We start from the raw sequence: 20,160 nt of genomic DNA, 5'->3' as shown, positions 1-20,160 counted from the left end.
CACCCAGCCAAGGTACCTGGCCGTGCTTGGGGGCTCATTTTAAAATTATGTTAACAATGTGTTCAGCACAGGTGCTGGCCACATGAGATGGGTTCTCAGGGAAGAGGCTGGCTCTAAATAGGCAGCTGACTGATTCAGCATGTACTAGCCGAGTGTCATCAGCCCTGTCTATTGTGAGCTAGATACCTTCTTTTTCTTACTTTCCAGTCAGAGAACACCCTATCCTTGCAACTCTGGTGAGGAGGGATGTGGGTTCCACAGGGCTTATGCAAGTCTCTCTCAGTACATTCCTGGATGTTTCTTTCCTTGGAGAATGGGGGTAGGGAGGACCACCTATGTGGTACTGAAGTCATAATGTGGTTGTCAAAATCTTTACAAATACTGAGACTGCACATTCTCTAGAGAAATCTTCTTTGTATACTTGTCATAAAGGACTAAAATTGACCACAAATGTAATGTTGAAAAGAAAGTATTTCACAGATACCTATATAGTATAGCAAATTCACATAAATCTCAAACTTCTGTAACTGGCACAATTTAGATGAAAAGAGGCACAAAGGTTTACCTGGAGGGATCCATCTGCTGTTCTTCCTTTAGCCTCTCTTGGATTACGTGGACGATTATCTGTTCGGGAGTGATCGTCGTTTCCTAGAGGGACATTTTTAAAAGGTTCAATGGTCACTGATTCTGACATGCCTATTGGAGAGTTCTTTGTTCCCACATCCTCAATTTATTTAGACCAATCACAGAATCTAAAATATAATCAACAACCTAGCAATTTTAGTTACACACTGTCTAATAATCTAGCATCCAGGTGGCACTAGTGGCAAAGAACCTGCCTGCCAATGCAGGAGACATAAGAGACCTGAGTTCTATCCCTGCATCAGGAAGATCCCCTGGATAAGGAAATGGCTACCCACTCTAGTACTCTTGCCTGGAGAAGCCCATGGACAAAGGAGCCTGGCGGGTTACAGTCCACAGGGCTGCAAAGAGCTGGACATGACTAAAGCGGCTTAGTGCACAGCAGCACATGTTACAGAAAACATTTCTAAGCCATTACAGTCCTACATCAACTGTGTGATATGTCAACCTGAACTAATGATTAGATGTGATGTTTAGAGTACCCAAAGAAGCTGAACTAGTTATCAGGGGTTATTCATATGTTTGTAAATTGTAAGGAAGCCTGTCTGATATTGCTAATTACATGAGCCTTTCTTATGGTGACCAGTACAAAATGGGAGAAATGGGGGCTTGATAGTATGTCACTTAATCACCTAGCTTTTTCATAGAACTTCAGACAGTTGTTACAATTCAGCTTCATTTCTTAAATGAAAAACCCTCCGTACCTTTGAAGCTGCCTCCACGTCCTCTTCCTCCTTGTCCTCTTCCTCCGCCGCCACGCCGCCGCCCGTCTCCTCTGCGCAGGAAGTTCTCCCTCTCTTCCTCTGTTGGAGCTAATGACCAATCACTGAGTTCATCTCTGTGGTCAGATTCTGTTTCAGAAGCATTTGATGCTTCAGAATTAGTTCCTATCGAGAGTTAAAAGTTATATACCATTGTCCGACTTAAAAAAATGTTAGGTTAACAGAAACTTCCAGAGACGTTTCTGGGGGTAATCCATTACACTTCCTAATTTATAAGCCCACCAAAGAGTATATTATCACCTTCCATTTTGTAAAACAAATTATCTTAAGTTTAAAATGAAGGTTTTCATGATATTTGAGGTCATTTTTGTTTCAAACATTTTTGGTTCTCATTAAAAAAAAGGAATTCTATTAGCCATCTAAGTTCAAACCTGAGTATGCCACATCATTAAACAGCTGTGCTCCTTTAAACATCTGTGCTCTTTGGAGGAAAAGTTGCCTACAACAATTAAATGCAATACCTTGATAAACAAAACTTCTAGAAAGAAAGTTCCTTTTAACAAGGTTTGGCCCAGGGACAAAGGGGAATGCACAAATTTTGGTCATCTTAGAGAGAGTGGCAAAGGTGGCCATTGTGGCTACTATCTCAGGGAATGGTCTCTTGTGGGATCAGGGACTGGACCTCGCTGAATGGGGATATGCTTGTCTGATGCTTGGTCCACAACCTTCCCTCCCACTCCCACAGGAATAACTGATCATTAGAAAGAATTTACTGTAGTGAACTTATTATGCCTGAGTGGGTGGGTTAATGACACAGGGGATGGGAGATGGGAAAAGAACTTCCTGGTGAGAGGGGACCTTCCAAAGCATCAAGAACAGACAGTTGGGAAAGGGATGAGGGCTCAGGTTCAAGGTTGGCCTTAGGAGTAGGTAGCTCTCTCCCCCACTCCAGAACATCAACTCTACTACCTCTCTCTTCCTCTGTTGGAGCTAATGAGAAATTATAGCTTCACCATTATAGCTTCATTCCTGTGGATCTTGAAGGCTTTTCCATCTTACTGAGTTCCTTTTTGAAACGCAAATATTTGTGAGATGGATTATACCTTATACCATCATTAGCCAGTTACATAGTAGATACACAGTTGAGCAAGACAGTAGGCACGGGCAGTGGGACAGCGTTCAGTGAAAGGTACTGGGAGAGAAGAAAGAAGCACTGAGCAAAGAGCTGGGGAGGCAAAGAGAAGCTTCGCCTACTTCTTGACTTTGCCTAGGGCTGACTTTGGCCATGCCACTCAAAATCACCTTATGAGCCACAGGATGCAGACCCCTGATTTACACAGTCCATCCAGCAAGTATGACCAGCACATGCCTGACAAAACATGAGCCACAGTACACAAATGAAAAAAAGTTTTGGCTATATAGTAATAAAATCAGGAAAGGCCTTAGGAAAAGCATACAAGGGCTTAAGCAGATTTATCCCCAGTCACACTGTGGACAGAACTCACACCTGCCCTGTGAACTCTATGGGTTATTATCAGGTTTTTCACTCTATGTGTCTTGCAACACAATTTGACCCACTGTGAATTGGAAACCATGTAGTGAGAAATTGTTACAATGGAGTTCTAATGAATATTAGAGATTAGCAGCTATTAAGTCTAGGAACAGATAAAGTTACTGAGTAAAATGCTTAGTTTGTACCTGAAGTATATCCAGGACCGCGTCTGCCGTGCCCCCTATTTCTGTAAGGTCTACTACCTCGACCCAGTCCTTGACCATCATCAGTCACATAGCCTTTTTCCTTATCTGTACGATTTGGTGGTGGTCTAGAACTAGCTCCAATCTGTCGCAACTGCTCATCAATTTGTAATCTCTCCAAACGCAACTGGTCTACTTCCTATTTAAAATATACAAGATAACAGTAAAAATAATTTGACATTTTACTTAACAAAACCTTTCTCCTTTTCATCAGATAAAAAGTATACTGGAAATATTTCAATTTCAGCTCTAAGTTAATAGTAAACACTGTTACACAGAATTATCAGGAAATCGAACGGTCTCCTTAAAAAGAAAATTACTATAGGTAACGTATTATTGATGTCTAGAATTAAGAGATATAACAAAAATACTCAGCATTAAAATTATACTGACAGAATTTAAAGTTATTTAATTTGGCAATATTATCCAATAGATCTGCTAAGGCACAAATATGGTAGTTTGGGGACTTCTTGATAATAGGTTATTGAATAAAATAACTCTAAAATGTATGAATACAGATAAATGACATTTAAGACTTAACCAGCTAAGCTTAAAAATCACACATTATAAATAATCTTAATTAATAAAACACTGAATGTGGGCCATCTTCTACTTTCAAAGAACAGGAACTATCTAACAGTTAACCCAAAAAGTTGGATATCATGCCTTGAAAACCTCTTAAAGACTACAACTCTGCTAAAACAAATATGATGAACAGTATAAAGTTAATTGATCAAAATATATACCTGGGGTCCACTAATAGACCCTCACACACAATGCTTCCAATATGCTAGGTTCTGTCAAAACCAGATGATGTCTCAGTTCTAACCCTTCTCCTTCCAATTTATTCATAAACATCGATTTACTAGCTGCAGGGAACTGGATCCACAACTAGAGTAGTGGTTGGGTGTCTCAGTCAAGCAGAGGCAATCATAGGGACTGTCCACATGAACAGTCACTGGGGAAGCCCCTGTAAAGCTAAGTTCTTAAAATCTTAGTATAGCAGTTTCAGGAAAAGGGCAGGTAAGGATCTAGATGAGTGCCATCTGTGCTCTGAACCAGACATTGTTTTACAAAGGACTTAATTAAAGGAGAGACTGCCGCTGAGTGAGTGGCTTACTCCAAAAGTACAGTTATAGCTCATGGAATGGGTGGATCTTGCAAAACAGAATGGTAGTCCAGGTTATCCCATGGGGGCAAAGCAGTCATCACTTGGTGAGAGACGCCAAGCCCACTCAAGGGAAGATCTGGTGATGGGAAGCATGGCAACAGGACAGCTGCTAATAATCCAAAAAGATATTCAATTGTGAAGAATAAATCAAAAGATCTAAAGAACACTGGTTAAAAGAACAAGGGACTGACATAATGCAACCTTAAATTTCCAGGTCTTCAACATTATTTAAGCTAAGAATAGGAAGAAAAACACATACAACAGATTACACATAAGACACACTTTAAAACAAAGGTGAATAAGCAAATCAATGGGGTATCCTACCCACACAAACCTTGCTGGATGAAACCTCTCCATTTTCAATTATTAATTGACCACCATAAGAAGGATAAGAAGTGCCTAGCTATTATGTTTTTCTTCCTTATTTACATGTAACTATAAATTGCTTCATTTTATTTAAGAAGTCAGCAGAAAAATTCTTAACAGGATAGCCTCATAAATACAACAGAAAGTTGGATTACTTTAAAAATAATATTTAGTACCCGTTACAGTATGTTTCTGATACATGTGGATACAAAGATGGAATTATAAAAGTGACATTGGTAAAATTCTATTTTGTTGAATTACAGAACAGTTGACCAAAATAAATTTTAAAAAACACCTAGTCTAGGGAGGTGATTTGCCTACAGACACAGAGCTGGTCATGGCAGAAGACTACCATCAAGTGCTGGACTGCCAATCCACTGCTTTTACTGCTATGCCCTGCAGCCTCCTGGTTCCTGCTTTCCAGATTCTAAGCTGGAGTAGGCACAGTGGTACAAATACCAACTAAAATGAGCATTTATACAAGGAGACATAAATTGCTTCTAGTTTGTAAAACGGAGTATAGAGAAAATTATGAAGGGTACACATTTAAACAGAGGACTTCATGAAACTCTGGGCTATTCCTGATAAATGACATAAAGGGGACAACAAAGCAAGTGTTACAGACATAAAATTTGGCCTGGAACAAACTCTCAAGGGCTAGAAAGGATCAATGGGATGAAAAGGATTTTAGACAGGATTGTCTAAAGTGGATATGAGGGTTTAACAGAAGAATAATGGGAAATAGGGAAATTTCTTCAGAATGGGGATACTGATTCTTTAAATGATGGAAAACTGACTTGTGTTTTCAGAAAGAACACAATAAGCTAAACAAAATGAGTTTTTTTGTTTTATCTTTTCTAGGTCTTTCATTATCATGTACAGGCTAGAAGAAATCTTAATTGTGTTAAGATTTACTATGGAGTATTTCTATTTTAGCGCAAAAAGATTCAAAGTTAAAGTTCTTCCTGTTCTCACCTTTAAATAGTTCAGATGATAATCCAAAAGAACAGTGGCATTAGCGATGCTGTCTTTTGTTCCCACAAAAACAAATGGTACCATACCCTGAAATAGAAATGACAACAATAATCTTATAAAATTAATGATGAATTACAATCTGAAATATGCAAATAATGACTAAATCCCTAGCACAGGATCTGACAAACGGTAGGTACAGAAAAGTTTGTTGAAAATATGAAATACATAAAAACAAGAGTAGTTAGTATGTTTTACACATCTCCTGTGTATAAGGACAGATCAACATAGCAACCATTAAATCCATCAGGGTTACTACGATTTAAACACTATTAAATGTTGGCAAGCTTATAAATTATGTAACTCAAAATTATACAAGTTTGAAAATGAGACACATAAACAAAATAAGTACTTTAAAATACTCTTATTAAATTACTGCAGGTTTTATTTAGACAAAATTCCAAATTAAAATTAGATACTAGGGCACAAAAATAAAAACTAAATCAACTTTGCTAACCAAGTCAACAGAGTACAAATAAGAGACAAACAAAAAGAGTTAGGCTAAATTAATGTGCACTTAGTAATTATTCTGTGAGAGGGGGGAAACTGGGCATATTCATGAACATAAAATTTAACATTTCAATATAATGTACTCTGAACACTGTAAAGGACTGAACCATTAAGAAAGTTTGATCTCCCTATGATACAACTTTAAGGATAGATTTTTTGAAAAACAAGTATACTAAAAATGTGTACTTCTAGCTCATCAGTAGAAATGAGGGGGAAAAAAATTGTTTCTTGCGGCAAGTTATAGGGAAGCCTAGGCCAGTTCTGTCGGAGAAGGCAATGGCACCAGTACTCCAGTACTTTTGTACTCTTGCACTCCAGTACTCTTGCCTGGAAAATCCCATGGATGGAGGAACCTGGTGGGCTGCAGGCCATGGGGTCGCTGAGGGTCGGACACGACTGAGCGACTTCACTTTCACTTTTCACTTTCATGCATTGGAGAAGGAAATGGCAACCCACTCCAGTGTTCTTGCCTGGAGAATCCCAGGGACAGGGGAGCCTGGTGGGCTGCGGTCTGTGGGGTCGCACAGAGTCACACACGACCGAAGCGACTTAGCAGCAGCAGCAGCAGGCCAGTTCTGTAAACTAACAGCTGGCAATTATGACCTTCAAAGCTGAGAATAATTCAGTATTTCACTACTGATGAAATTCTCATGGTTACTGATAGTCACAAGTGACTAAAGAAAAGTACACAGTAGTTTTGATGTAGATATATTAGAATTTTCTAGGTGAAAGAAGCCAAGAAACTTAGCAAGTATCACTCTTTTAAAAAGAGCATTTGTTCAATAGGTGTTGGTACTGCTAGGCTGCTTTTGTTTGCTTGCACTCAGTATATAGCACCTTAAACGTATGTGGGGTTGGAATAGGTTTTTTTCTTTTTCCTTCCACATGAACATGGCTGTTCAGAGGGTACAAGACTGAATAATTAGGAAATATTGCTTGCAAACTGGCATCCGTCTGGTAGGCAAGTCATTGCTTCCTAGTAACTAGAACCACCTGAAGAATCAGGTGCCACTGAAAACGCATGGGCTTCTTTTTTTCACCGAATGAACTATGGAATTAATCAGGCCTATGACCCAGATCTTTTTTTGTCAAAAACATTTTTGACTGTTGAGTTTTTTTCCCCAACTGACTTTCTTACAAAGCAGTTAACCATATTATTTTCCAAAATGCCCTATGATGAAATGCTATGCCCTGCTCCTTGGATCACATACTATCAAAATAAGCTTTAATGCCACAGATTTAGCTGATCAACTTTGAAGCAAATAGTGAAAAGCAAAATTATCTTTCAACATTTCCAAACTGATGATGTACCCAAGTGCCACTCTATTAAGCACAGCACTAGTGGACCAGAATAGTTAAGACAAAGAAAGGCAAGAGCAGAACAGTGACCTTCAATGTAGATACCAGGAAAAAGTGATCCCCTGATCTGGGATGAGAACTGGACTCCCCCGCACAGAGGAATGTCCAATCCACTTGCAGTTACATTTCTCTTTATAAAATGCTATTTTCGCTTTTAATCTCTTGTTACTCATAACTTTTCTTCCCATCAACAGTTCATACAGGCCAGATGAGGCGGCATGCCCTCAAGAAACTAACAATGTAAGGATAAAACAAGTAAACATCTATGTGCTAAGTGCTACAGACAGGGATGACCACATCAGATTATCAAAGGGGAGAAAGGCTCTTGAGCTCAGGGGGAGGGACCTGATGGCAAGTACACAAGGAAAGAGGCACATGGAATAAGCCCACAGCAAGGTGGCAAGCTGGAGAAAACAGAGGGCTTCTGGCAGAGGAAGCATATGCATGTATCTAGGAGCAACAAGCAGTAGACAGCAGTGTTTGGACAACTCTAAGTATGGCTCAAGCCTCTCTCCAGTGCAAGGAAGAGGAGTGGTTAAGAGATGATATTGGTCAGGTGGCTGTGAAAAAAAGGCCTTGTAAGCAACAGGAAGGAGTATCAGCTTTCTCCCCAGGGCAATGGAGCAAAAAAACCCACAGACACACCTCCACCATGCCCCAATTCTGATGATCATTTGAAAGTCTTTCTTAACAAGGGGAATAAACATTAAAATATAAAATTAAAATGTATTTTTCAAGGAATGGTTTCCTACCTGCCAAGCCTTGAGTTCAGGTTTCTGGGATTCCCCTGCTACAATGGATGAAACCACTAACACCTAAAGCAGTATAAGGAATGCAAGTGATGTCATTAACTATAACAAATGATACACAGAAGCCTGAACGCAGGACTTTCACTGTAGGACTTCTAAATTCGTTTCTAAACAATTCGGTTAGTTCAAATATTGAAAGTCAGTTTAAAAATATGGCTTTAGGTAACAATTTATGCATCTAACACAAGGTACATTTGGATATATTATAACCTGCAAAATTTCAAGAGCTAGAGCATGAAAAAATGAAAGTCCACCCTCAGAAGAAAAATGTGACCACTAAATGCAACCCCATATTTTATGTTTACAGCATAAGATTTGTCACTGTGAATAAACTGAAAAGTAATTATCTCATTGGTCTGTAATATCTTGTAAGCTGGCAATCAGATCTGAAACAGATATAGCATGAATAGTCTATAAGCCTAACCAGACAACATACCCAAAACAACAACTGTGACATTTGGGGCAAAGAAATTACTTACAGTATAATTCCAAGTGACAATTATTTCTTACCCTCTGGACTTTTGTGCTGTTAGGTTGTGAAAAGTGAGTGCTGTTTTCCTTTATATCTGTATGTTTTTTATCTTCTGAGGGAATAGGTCCAACCCTTGAGTTACTGGAAGGTAGGGAATTTGGTGGCATCATTTCCTTGGTGAAAAACACAAAACATAAAAGAGGAAAAAAAGGATCCATTTTTAAAATTTTACTTAGCACCATTATTGTATCAATGATCATCTTTTTTAAGAACAGAAACTATTATAGACAGTTTTGGTAAACAAACTTAGAGAATGCAAAAACTGTGCAATAAAAATGCACACAGATTGCAGTTAAAAGAACCTTTCACAAAAGCAAAGACTAGACAACATATGAAAATTATGGCAATTTGGAAGGATTTTATTTTAAACAGTATCATTGTATAGAAGAGCACGCCCTCACCTCCTCCATCCCAAATACTTCAAAAAATGTAAGGCAACACAAACACACAAACTAAAAAAGCCAAAAGATGAAAGCCAAAAACCTAATTAGTATCCCAATTTTGTCTCTACCAGTAACTTAAGTGATTTGAAGTGTGCTTCAGATTTTGTTTTTACATTTGTGATGGCCCATGCTAAAAATCTAGAAATAAGACTTAAGGAGTTAAAGGGACTAATACACAATCACAGCATCAGAGACTAGAAAGAGGCCGTCATCTATAACTCCAATTAGCTGGCATGCCTGACAGAGGTTTTACATTCACATTATGTGCATATTAGAGGCCTCTAAGTTACTGTGTCAAATTAAAGACTTTATTAGATAAACCAAAAACATGCACTAGAAACATACCTCTTCTTGTGGAACATTTTTCTCATTTTCAGCCTCAATTCTCACCCTCACAACTCCTGACTTGTCCACAATCTCTTGAATCAGTTTTCCATTTTTTCCTATTACTTTGCCTAAGTTAAAAAATGAATAATTCATGTTTGGTTTTAAAATCACACACCTCAAACCAGTAAGCACACCCTACTGTAAACTATAACATTTTATATATGTATAAAATTTCATATAATTTGAATTCTATCTCAAAACCAAAACAGAGACTTTTTTCAAAAACAAACAAACAAACACAGTTTTTCATTCTATGAAGTCATCACAGTTCAAACTCCTTTGGTCTGGTATGAATTGAGTCACAACTTGTGAACTGTCAGGATAATTTTGCATTTTTAAGGCAGTTCAAAATATGCTCTTATTTGGCATACAAGGGCACACTTTAAATGTTCAGATAGAGTGGTGTGTATCCTTCTTTCTGCAAAGCTCTATAAAAAGAATTAACGAAAAGGATAAATAATAGAAAATACAATTGCTTATTTCACAATTTCAATCCTATCTGTATCTGATTTACACCTGCTTCTTTGCCCATGGCAAATATTTTTAGAATTTTATACGGCACATTTATAAGACACTCTAAAAGCGGCATAAGCAGCTATGCTGCTGCTGCTGCTTAGTCGCTCAGTTGTGTCCTACTCTTTGGGACCCCATGGACTGTAGCCCGCCAGGCTCCTCTGTCCATGGGATTCTCCAGGCTAGAGTACTGGAGGGGGTAGCCATCCTTCCTCCAGGGGGATCTTCCCAACCCAGGGATCGAACCCTGATGTCCTGCATTGCAGGCATATTCTTTACCGTCTGAGCCACCAGGGAAGCCCATAAGCAGCTATACATTCATCTAGAAGTACACATTCTTCAGGCCAATGTGTTAGTGGACTACTACTCTTGTGCGTGACTCACAAATTAAACTAGTATGCTAGAAGGTGATTAGTTACAGAATAAAAGATTAAGAAATCACACTTTAGCTTAACACCACAATGAAAAAGTTTAAAACCAGTTCCAGATTAAGTTTTATCATATCATCTGTTAAAACTCTGAAGACTTCAAACACCAGCAATAGAGAGGCACTCAAATCTCTCTCACTTTAAAAAATTTAATCATATACTTAGCTGGGAAATGACTGCTTTCAGAGCCAGCAAAACAAGACATTCCAAATACTAAAAACAACTGATTGTAGAAATCTACATATGAATTACATCCAATTGCAAGGGCACTCCCAGGTACTTAAAGCAAGCTGAGCTGGCCATGCCCATAAATGGGTTTGCCCCACCACTTCATCTAAGGTAGGGATGGGGATCCTAAAGAATTCCTAAATGAAATCCTAAATGAATCCAATGAATATTCATTGGAAGGACTGAAGTTCCAAAACTTTGGCCACCTGATGCAAAGAAGTCCCCACCACTTCATCTAAGGTAGGGATGGGGATCCTAAAGAAATCCTAAATGAAATCCTAAATGAATCCAATGAATATTCATTGGAAGGACTGAAGTTCCAAAACTTTGGCCACCTGATGCAAAGAACCCACTCGCTGGAAGATATCCTGATTCTGGGAAAGATCAAGGGGGAGACAGAGGATGAGATGGTTGGATGGCATCACTGACTCAGTGGACATGTTGTTTAGTTGTTCAGTCACGTCTGACTCTTTCCGAGCCCATGAATTGCAGCTTGCCAGCCTTCCCTGTCCTTTACCACCTCCCAGAGCTTGCTCAAACTCACGTCCATTGTGGAAGGACGGGGAAACCTGGCGTGCTGCAGTCCATGGGGTCACAAAGAGTTAAACATGATTTAGCGACTGAACAACAATAAAGGAAAAAAACAGGAATGAAAATTTGCTGAGCCAATCCTAGATAAAAATGCAGGGAAAGCCTTCTCAAAGCAAGACCTTGTGGTTCTTCAAATCAGAATAGCCTTGGTATTCCTGCTGTGTGTGCCAGTCTCATTTACCCCCACAACCTCTTCTGCCTGGTCAGTGGTCAGGGAAAAGAACTGACACACTAAATCAGGACTCCTGACCTAGGTGTTTCTGCACTTATTTCTGTTGTTCTTCCCCTCAAATGAAAAGGGAAAGAAGGAGGAGGGAAGTTACATGGAGTCTTCCCATTTTTTTTTTCTTTAAATCTGTAGCACATTTTCATGAATTGATGCTGATTTTAATAAAGGTCTTTTAAATGAGTTAGCAAAAGGAAAAAGGAGATTTTGGCACATGTTTCTACTAATATCTTAACAATCCTATATATAGATAGATAGGATATATACAATTTTATGTATTTATATAAATACATATATCCTGTGTATTAACTACGACTGAACAATTAAATTCAATGTCAAAATGGGTGAAGAACAAGCAAATTATTAGAAAAGTTTGTGGGAAATAAGAGATATCTTGTTTGAAATCTGATTTTTTAGCACTTTGAGTGATAGGTTTTTAGAAAACACTTTACTGAATAAAAGGAACAAAATATAATTAATTTCAGTTCCATTGTTATTGTTGTGTTAGTCACTCAGTTGCTTCTGACTCTCTGTGACCCCAAGGCTTCCCTGGTGGCTCGGACAGTAAAGACTGCCTGCAATGCAGGAAACCCGGGTTCAATCCCTGGGTTGGGAAGATCCCCTGGAGAAGGAAATGGCAATCTACTCCAGTATTTTTGCCTGGAAAATACCATGGACAGAGGAGCCTGGCGGGCTACAGTCCATGGGGTCACAAACAGTAGGACACGACTGAGTGACTAACACTTTCACTTTCATTCTAACTATAAAATGTATGCAACTGCTTGACAATCTGTAAATAAGAGGAAAAAATACCATTCACAAGCCCACTTCTCCTGAGGTAATCAGGAGAGTGCTAATCATACATTTCCCATACACACAACTGGCAGTGACATTACATCATCATGCTCTTTAGTTGACTGTATGTAGTATATAGTTGAGAAAATAATTCTGCATTATTTCACTAGTATTTACACTTTATCCTCAAACTGATTTTCTTTGGGTGAAAAATACTATTCTAAGTGTTTTTATAATGGCATAGGAAGATGTTTACAATTCTATGCTGACAAAAACAGCAAGCTAAGTAGAAGTGAAAGTATGTGAAGAAAATGCACAGAGTCCTTATTTTCTCTTTTAAACCTTCCAAAGGGCATGCATTACTTTTTGTAATTAGCCAAAGTTAAAAATGTTTTTTTGGAGAAGGCAATGGCACCCCACTCCAGTACTTTGTCTGGAAAATCTCATGGATGGAGGAGCCTGGTAGGCTGTAGTCCATGAGGTTGCGAAGAGTCGGACATGACTGAGCGACTTGACTTACACTTTTCACTTTCATGCACTGGAGGAAGAAATGGCAACCCACTCCAGTGTTCTTGCCTGGAGAATCCCAGGGATGGGGGAGCCTGGTGGCTGCCGTCTATGGGGTCACACAGAGTCGGACGTGACTGAAGTGACTTAGCAGCAGCAAAAATATTTTTTAAATGTAGTATGTCCCAATTTTATTGATAAATTTAAAACATATGCAGTATTCTGATAAAACTCCACTTTGCTGATAGATTTTACTAAAGATAACTGCACTATTGAAGAGCACGGGTGGAGAGCTCCTATGTTATTTACACATGATTGTGATGGTCATGAAACGAACTCAAGTCAAAATGAAGAATTACAGCTGATGTTGCAGAAAGCCCAAGAGACATTCAGAATTACTTCTAGCTTTGGAATTTATTAGATTTAAATAACCTATATTCAGATCTTCAACGCTGAGGTAACTGTTAATTTTATAGCCCCATTAGAGAGATCAAATACCAATCTACTCTAAATTATAAAAAGGCCCCAAATGGCATTCATTTTGAAAAAACATTATTTAACATATAAATATATACAGCGAAAAGGCTGTGCAAAACTTATCCTTCCAGGAACCAGTAGGTTTGAACTAGCAAAGCAGTATCTTTTGTATGCCTTCTGAAAATGTAATCTTTGAGTGTATTTAACCCAGTATTTTTTTGTATACTGCAGCAATAGACTCTATTTCAAAGACTAAGCTTCAGCCAAATGACTCCACAATGAGTGACAATGGAATTCTATGAGCATAAGTAAGTTCTTTACCTAACTTGTTTTGTAGTGCGTGTCAAAAGCAATTTGTGACTCACCTACTAAGTTCCTTGGAACTTGTATGACATCTTCAGCAAATTCAAGAAAGCTTCGAGCCTTTTTCACTGCATCCTGATCCTAATCAAAATGGGGAAAAGGTTTAAATCAACAGAAGATGAGCTATCTGAAATATTGTTTTTATTTCAGAAAAAACTCTTTAGTAAAATATTTACCTCCCCATAAATATGAAATGTGCAGGTATCTTCATCTAGATCAATAGCAGTGACCCCAGGTACCTTTCTAGCTTGCTGAATATTAGCACCATGAGTACCAATAGCTAGACCCATTAGATCTTCTCGTACAACAAACTGTTCATGAAACCTTGAGGCAAGCTGCCTTGAGCTCTGAAGAGAAATGCACATCTGATTAGTATGCTTTATCAACTATTAAGACAACTGTATTTAGGTCAGCCACGTAAATTATCTTGACCCTGTGTATCAGTTTCTATTGGAAACTAACAGGTTTAAGAAAATATTTTGCACAGCTTAAGTACTTTTTAGGTTACTAAAGGTCTATGTCATCTGATATATTTTTGTTAACAGGAAAGGGCTTGTTGACAATTTTCCAAGGTAACCTTTGAAAACCTATTTGCAAGGCTGCCTTACTTAACCAGTGACATCAATGTAATAATTAAGAAGCAGATCAACTGTTCCCAAATAAAAACCAGCTCACTGGGTCTGACAGACTCAATATTAAGTAAAAAAAAATTTTAAATACCATCTTCACAGAACACTGTATTCATTTCATTTTATTAAAGGATATTGGTGTGTATATTTTTCTAGAAATGGTGCCATTTATATAACATCACTAGATACTGTGGGTTTAGATACCTCTCTGATGAACATTAAAAGGACACCCTCCTACCACCACCCCCAAACCTGAGTAAAGGAATCATAAAAATTGTTGGTACATTAAACTGAATAATTACAAAGTCAGAGATTTACAACTTATCTTACACATCTGTCTGCAACCTAAAACAAGATCAGAGTCTGTAAGACCTTGTGATCTGGATCCACAAGTATGATGAATTCTTTATATTCAGTGATGACTTAACTACATTATACTGACACCCCAAAACTTGTGGATAATCACTCTCTTTAGATAGTATCATCAGTATTACCAAAATTTAATGTTTAGTTCTAGCATGCCATTAATGAAAACCAAACATATTAGTGGCTCATGTTGAAAAATGGAAATTTCTTATCTGAATATGTGGATCTCTTTAATATTAGTAGTGAGGAAAGATAGGCATGCACACTAGTTTCTCATTATTCAAACATACCTGATAATCTGAATGAATGTTAACTACTATAAACAATTTTAAAAGTATAAAATCCTTTTTGTAGATTAGAGTAAAAAAGTGAATCAAATATTCCTAGGACTTTTCAAGAGGTCATGTTTTTTGACTCCTGGTTGATTCACCTGGTTCATTCTTTTCACTGATAATTCACTGATAAATGATAAGCCAAAGTTATGATAACAGATCATTTAAGAAGAATCAGATGTTTAAGAAGAGGTAAATGAGTATATTTCCATATTACTCACAATGAAAGTAAGGAGGCTGTTCTGGCCTAAAAGCTATGAGAGAATCACTAAAGAAACCACAAACTTGTGAACACAGGGACATCAAGAAAGAATGAGAGTAAAAAGTAATTAAATAGACCTCCATGGCCAAAAAGAAAATAAAGGAGCAAAAGGAGATATGAATGTCTCCTCTCCGGCTAGGTGTTCAGCAATCTCAATTAAGTTGGAAGGTGGCAAGTTTTACAGACTTTTACAAGAATACAGCCTTTAGTAGTGGTCACCTTTTCTCTTCAAATGCAGTCTGGAACTCCTTTTTTTTTTACTATTTCAACTGCTTGGTGTTTTCCCTCTAATGAAATGAATAATGATGAGGAAGTCTGGAATCTGACAATTACATACTGGAGTTGGCACATTACACTAAAATCCATTTAGTTTCTATGGTAATGGATGGAAGTACTAAACAGTTATCAATGAAAATAAATGTATGGTAATGAAAATTATTGGAAGATTAATAAAAGTAGATAAAATGCACCTTAAAAGACGAAATAGTAAGTTAGGGAAAGAGCCTCTGGCAGGAATCTGAAGACAGGAGTTTTAAAGAGTGACAACCAATTAGAATGAAGAAGTTCTATACCCTTTTAAACAGAGATAAACATACATAATGAAAGGAATATGATTAGATATTTAAATACTCTCTAGTACTTTAATGATAACATGTTACATGGGAGCAGCATTGCTTCACTTTATTAGCAGCTTTGATGAACTTCTAGCAAAAAGTGAGTTGGCCAGAAGTTCCTTAACATACATAAACTGCTGCTTAATTCTGAAACCTCAGGCATAAAAATTTTAGTATGATTATGCATTGTACAGTTTAACTTTTTAAAATATAGAATACAAGGAATTGCTAAGAACAATAAACAAAGGACAAGCTGCCCAAAGTCATGTTTTGTAACCACACAGTTATCATTTCTAGATAGCCTTACAAGCATCGCTAGGGAAAACCACATACCTCCAGCTGCTTACTGGCTTCTTCATTTCTCAGTATCAGAGACAGCTTAGTGCGCAGACTCCGAAAGTGCATGTCAATCAGCATGTGTGCTCGCTTTGAGGTGACCTCACTGATGGACTGAAGGATATTTAAAAAAAAAAAAAAGTTATGATCAAAGCAAATGCCCTAAATGAAGCACACCAAAATAGACAACTCAGAAACACTCACCAAAACCACGAGCTGATAATTTTCTGGATCGTAAGTTACAGAAAAGGCACCAACTGCCTTTTTAAAGTCTTTATGTGCAGATTCCTTGGCACACCTAGAAATAAAAAGAATAACCATTGTGAAGTTAAGATGAATGATTACCAACTACTGGTATAAATATATGCAGAGACATTTGCACTTAGTAGAATTGTAGATTCATATTAAACTTGATTTATGCAAAATATGCTATATCCATCTGTAAATTCAGTTTCTTTGCTGGGCTTCTCAGGCCAATCAAGCATTTGAGATTATAGAGAAAGGAAAAAACCAGTTATGCTCTTAGGAAATTACTGGTGGTCCTAGATAATCAAAGATGACATCTTTAGGGGAACTTACCTCTCTGGTGGCTCAGCAGTCAATAATATGCCCGCAATGTAAGAGATTCAGGAGACCAGAGTTTGATCCCTGGGTTGGAAAGACCCCCTGGAGGAAGAAATGGCAACCCACTCCAGTATTCTTGCTTAGAAAATCCCATGGATAGAGGAGCCTAGTGGGCTACAGTCCATGGGGTTGCAAAGAGTTTGGACACAACTCAGAGACTGACCACCACTCTCCTCTGCAGGCTTCCTGATTTCAGTTATACATGATGCATGCATGGTCAGTCGTGTCTGACTCTCTGTGACCCGAGGACTAGAGCCCACCAGGCTTCTCTGTTCATGGGATTTTCCAGGCAAGAATACTGTAGTGAGTTCCCATTTCCTCCTCCAGAGGATCTTCGGGACCCAGAGATCCAACTCGCATCTCCTGTGTCTTCTGTATTGGTAGGGAAATTATTTTACCACTGAGCCACCTGGGAAGCCCTAGTTACATACGGTAGGTCACTAATTTTCTTGAGTCAACTGTTAAAAACTTTTGGGGATAGCTACCGGGTATCCAATTTTGTTCTGCTGTTTCTTTTCTAAAGAAAAAGTGCTGATCAATTTTAGCTTGAGAAGAAAATGTGTATGAATCAGAAGGCACAAACATACATATGCAATCTTTATAATTAAGAAGTAGGATTTCTATGCATTTTGAACTATTAATAGAAGTTAATGTTTATCTAAAGTGTAATGTCTAAATCAAATTTAATATATGCTCTTTCTTCTCTAAAGAGTCTTATTTAAGCATTACTTCATATCAAGGATGATGAGAGAAGACCTTTGGAAGCTTCTTTGAGCCCTACTTGTTATATACGTATCTCAGAATACTAGCTAAAAGGGAAAAAAACCTGGAGAAATCAACATTGCCTAGAAATTGGTTTGTAACTTATGACAGAACTGGATTAATCAGTTTTAAAAATCTTAAAATTCTATGATGAATGTTTATGTTAGAAAAAAAATGTACATTAGCTATCTATGTGGCCAAGTAAGTTTAAACAACTGGAATGTTGGCTTGATTCAGTTCAGTCGCTCAGCTGTGTCTGACTCTATGTGACCCCATGGACTGCATCACACCAGGCCTCCTTATCCATCACCAACTCCCCGAGTTTGCTCAAACTCATGTCCATTGAGTCAGTGATGCCATCCAACCACCTCATCCTCTGTCGTTCCCTTCTCCTCCTGCCTTGGCTTGATTACATAACCAGAAAAAGCTAAATTTTTTTTTCCACTGCTTTTGTAAGCCATTTATGTCAAAGTTCACTGAGGTTAAAAATTGATTCCTATTATTTGAAAATGTATTATTCTTTTAAATTAATTGCACAGCTCCTCTAAGTTCTCAGCCTTTCTTGCAAATCAACTCACATTTGTCTTAAGTCTTCTGGAACATCCAGTTTGATTTTATGAAAAGTCTCTTTTGTGGCAGGTTTGTTGGGATTGACCGATCGCAAACGTTCAATTGTGACAATTTCATTGTATGTAGCATCACAAGCTGCATATTCTATCACGTAAAACTGTGAGAGAGAAATCAAAGTCATTCCTGATCATAGTGTTTAAATTAAGAACAAGAAGCTATACCTATTCAGTTCTTTTAAAATTCTTTAAAGGGAAAAAAAGCTATTTGATCAACTAACTGAAACACACAAAACATACTCAACATATAAACATTTAAATAAGGTAATCAAGCTAGCTATTACTTTCAAATAGAAATCCAAACAGAAATGTATATACCTGAATTTAGAAAAGGAGAAGAGTGTTAAGAAAAACAATTGAAATAGGCATTTTCCTACCTCACCCTTTATCATCCTCACTTTAGCTAACCACCAACAGCAAGGCTCTTTTTCATTTGCTCTGGAATAAACCTACACAAAAATTACAACATAGAATATTTCACGATTAAAATCATTCAGAAATTTGTAAATTATCAGACATCAAGGAAAATTTCTTAAAATGACCTTAGGTATCTTGCAAATCTGTTAAGTTGTAGACTTTTAACCAGACTGCACCCCTGCTTCTAGACAGAGACATTCAGAAACTACCTGGTTACCAGGAAGAGTACTGTAAAATATGCTTCCCTATTTCTCTGTGCTGTCTTTGTGCTGCCTCAGTAATCATCAGTATTCTGAATATGAAAGCTCGAGAAAAGCTGACCACTTATAAAGCTGGGCATGCTTTCTTTGGGTACTTTATGAGCTATGAAAATGTATCTAAACATGTAAAGATGAACATGTTTTTGTTTTACTTTAATAAGCAAGTAACAAGCTGGAAGTTAGTGACCCTGGCCTACTGCCTGGCTCATGGTCACTAAATGGGTAAGGCCACTGACTATTCAGCCCACTAAGGATACCACCTGGTGTTCATGTCTCCTGGGACTAAACGGACACTAAATGGGTCACTCTCTGGTCTCCTGTCCCCTTCTCCACTAAAATGGACAACTCTACACTGGCAATCCTCTGGATACCACCTTTCTCCTCTCACATACTGTGGATCAGTTCTAAACTGATCTCTCTGGTGACCACTTCAAAGTTCACTTATGATGTGCAGCATGGAACCTTTTGTGAAGACACTAGCAAATCAAGGTTAATAGGGAAAGAGACACATGGTGAGTGACAGAAATACTCAGAAGTAGAAAGAAGACAGGGAGGACAAGGGGATGGGGAGGAAAGGACAGAAGACAAACAACTCAGGTCCCCCTTTTACTACTGAAGTTCATAGTGACAAAACACAGTGATGAAACACAACTTAACTCAACCTACCTTTCCCTCTTGCCCCCATTACTTCCTTTCACCTCTGCTCTAGTCAGAGAAATAATGTCAGTTATTTGTTAACTGTTTTGTCATCCTAACAACAGCTTTTCATTGGTTCCCATTGGTCATGTGACTAAAGTGCGCAAAAAGTCCCCTCTATCCATTACTATTATGAGCATTCCTGGTGTAGACAGACCAAAAGACCTAAGTTAATGGTTATACAATACAGTGACTAAATATAACTGGATTGAACCTACATTTTCTTGTAACCATCAATTCCTTTCATCTCTGCTCTAGCTAGTGATAACCTCAGTTATGTATCACTGTTAGTGGGGTCATGTGACTCAGTTGAGCACTATAAAGAAAAAACAGTCCCTTTTATCAACCCAAACACTACTATGAGGCCTTCTGATACAGAC

General features: G+C 37.9%; 1 protein-coding gene across 14 annotated transcripts in view; it reads right to left on the bottom strand.

Moving 5' to 3' along the window:
- FMR1 (Fragile X messenger ribonucleoprotein 1) overlaps window positions 1-20,160 on the bottom strand; it is a 40,237-nt gene that overhangs the window by 4,415 nt on the left and 15,662 nt on the right. For 3 of the 14 annotated variants that reach the window (NM_001192150.1, XM_005227569.4, XM_005227577.4), the window contains 13 exon segments: window positions 566-648; window positions 1,347-1,529; window positions 3,063-3,258; window positions 5,632-5,718; window positions 8,310-8,372; window positions 8,877-9,011; window positions 9,687-9,796; window positions 13,859-13,937; window positions 14,033-14,203; window positions 16,393-16,509; window positions 16,600-16,693; window positions 18,360-18,508; window positions 18,785-18,856. In NM_001192150.1, coding sequence (NP_001179079.1) covers window positions 566-648; window positions 1,347-1,529; window positions 3,063-3,258; window positions 5,632-5,718; window positions 8,310-8,372; window positions 8,877-9,011; window positions 9,687-9,796; window positions 13,859-13,937; window positions 14,033-14,203; window positions 16,393-16,509; window positions 16,600-16,693; window positions 18,360-18,508; window positions 18,785-18,856 — 1,539 coding nt within the window. 14 annotated transcript variants of the gene reach the window in all.

Source organism: Bos taurus, chromosome X (assembly GCF_002263795.3).
Source record: "Bos taurus isolate L1 Dominette 01449 registration number 42190680 breed Hereford chromosome X, ARS-UCD2.0, whole genome shotgun sequence".
NCBI classification, from domain to species: Eukaryota; Metazoa; Chordata; class Mammalia; order Artiodactyla; family Bovidae; genus Bos; species Bos taurus.
The sequence above is the reverse complement of the archived record's forward strand: the minus strand, read 5'-3'. Positions and strand labels throughout refer to the sequence as shown.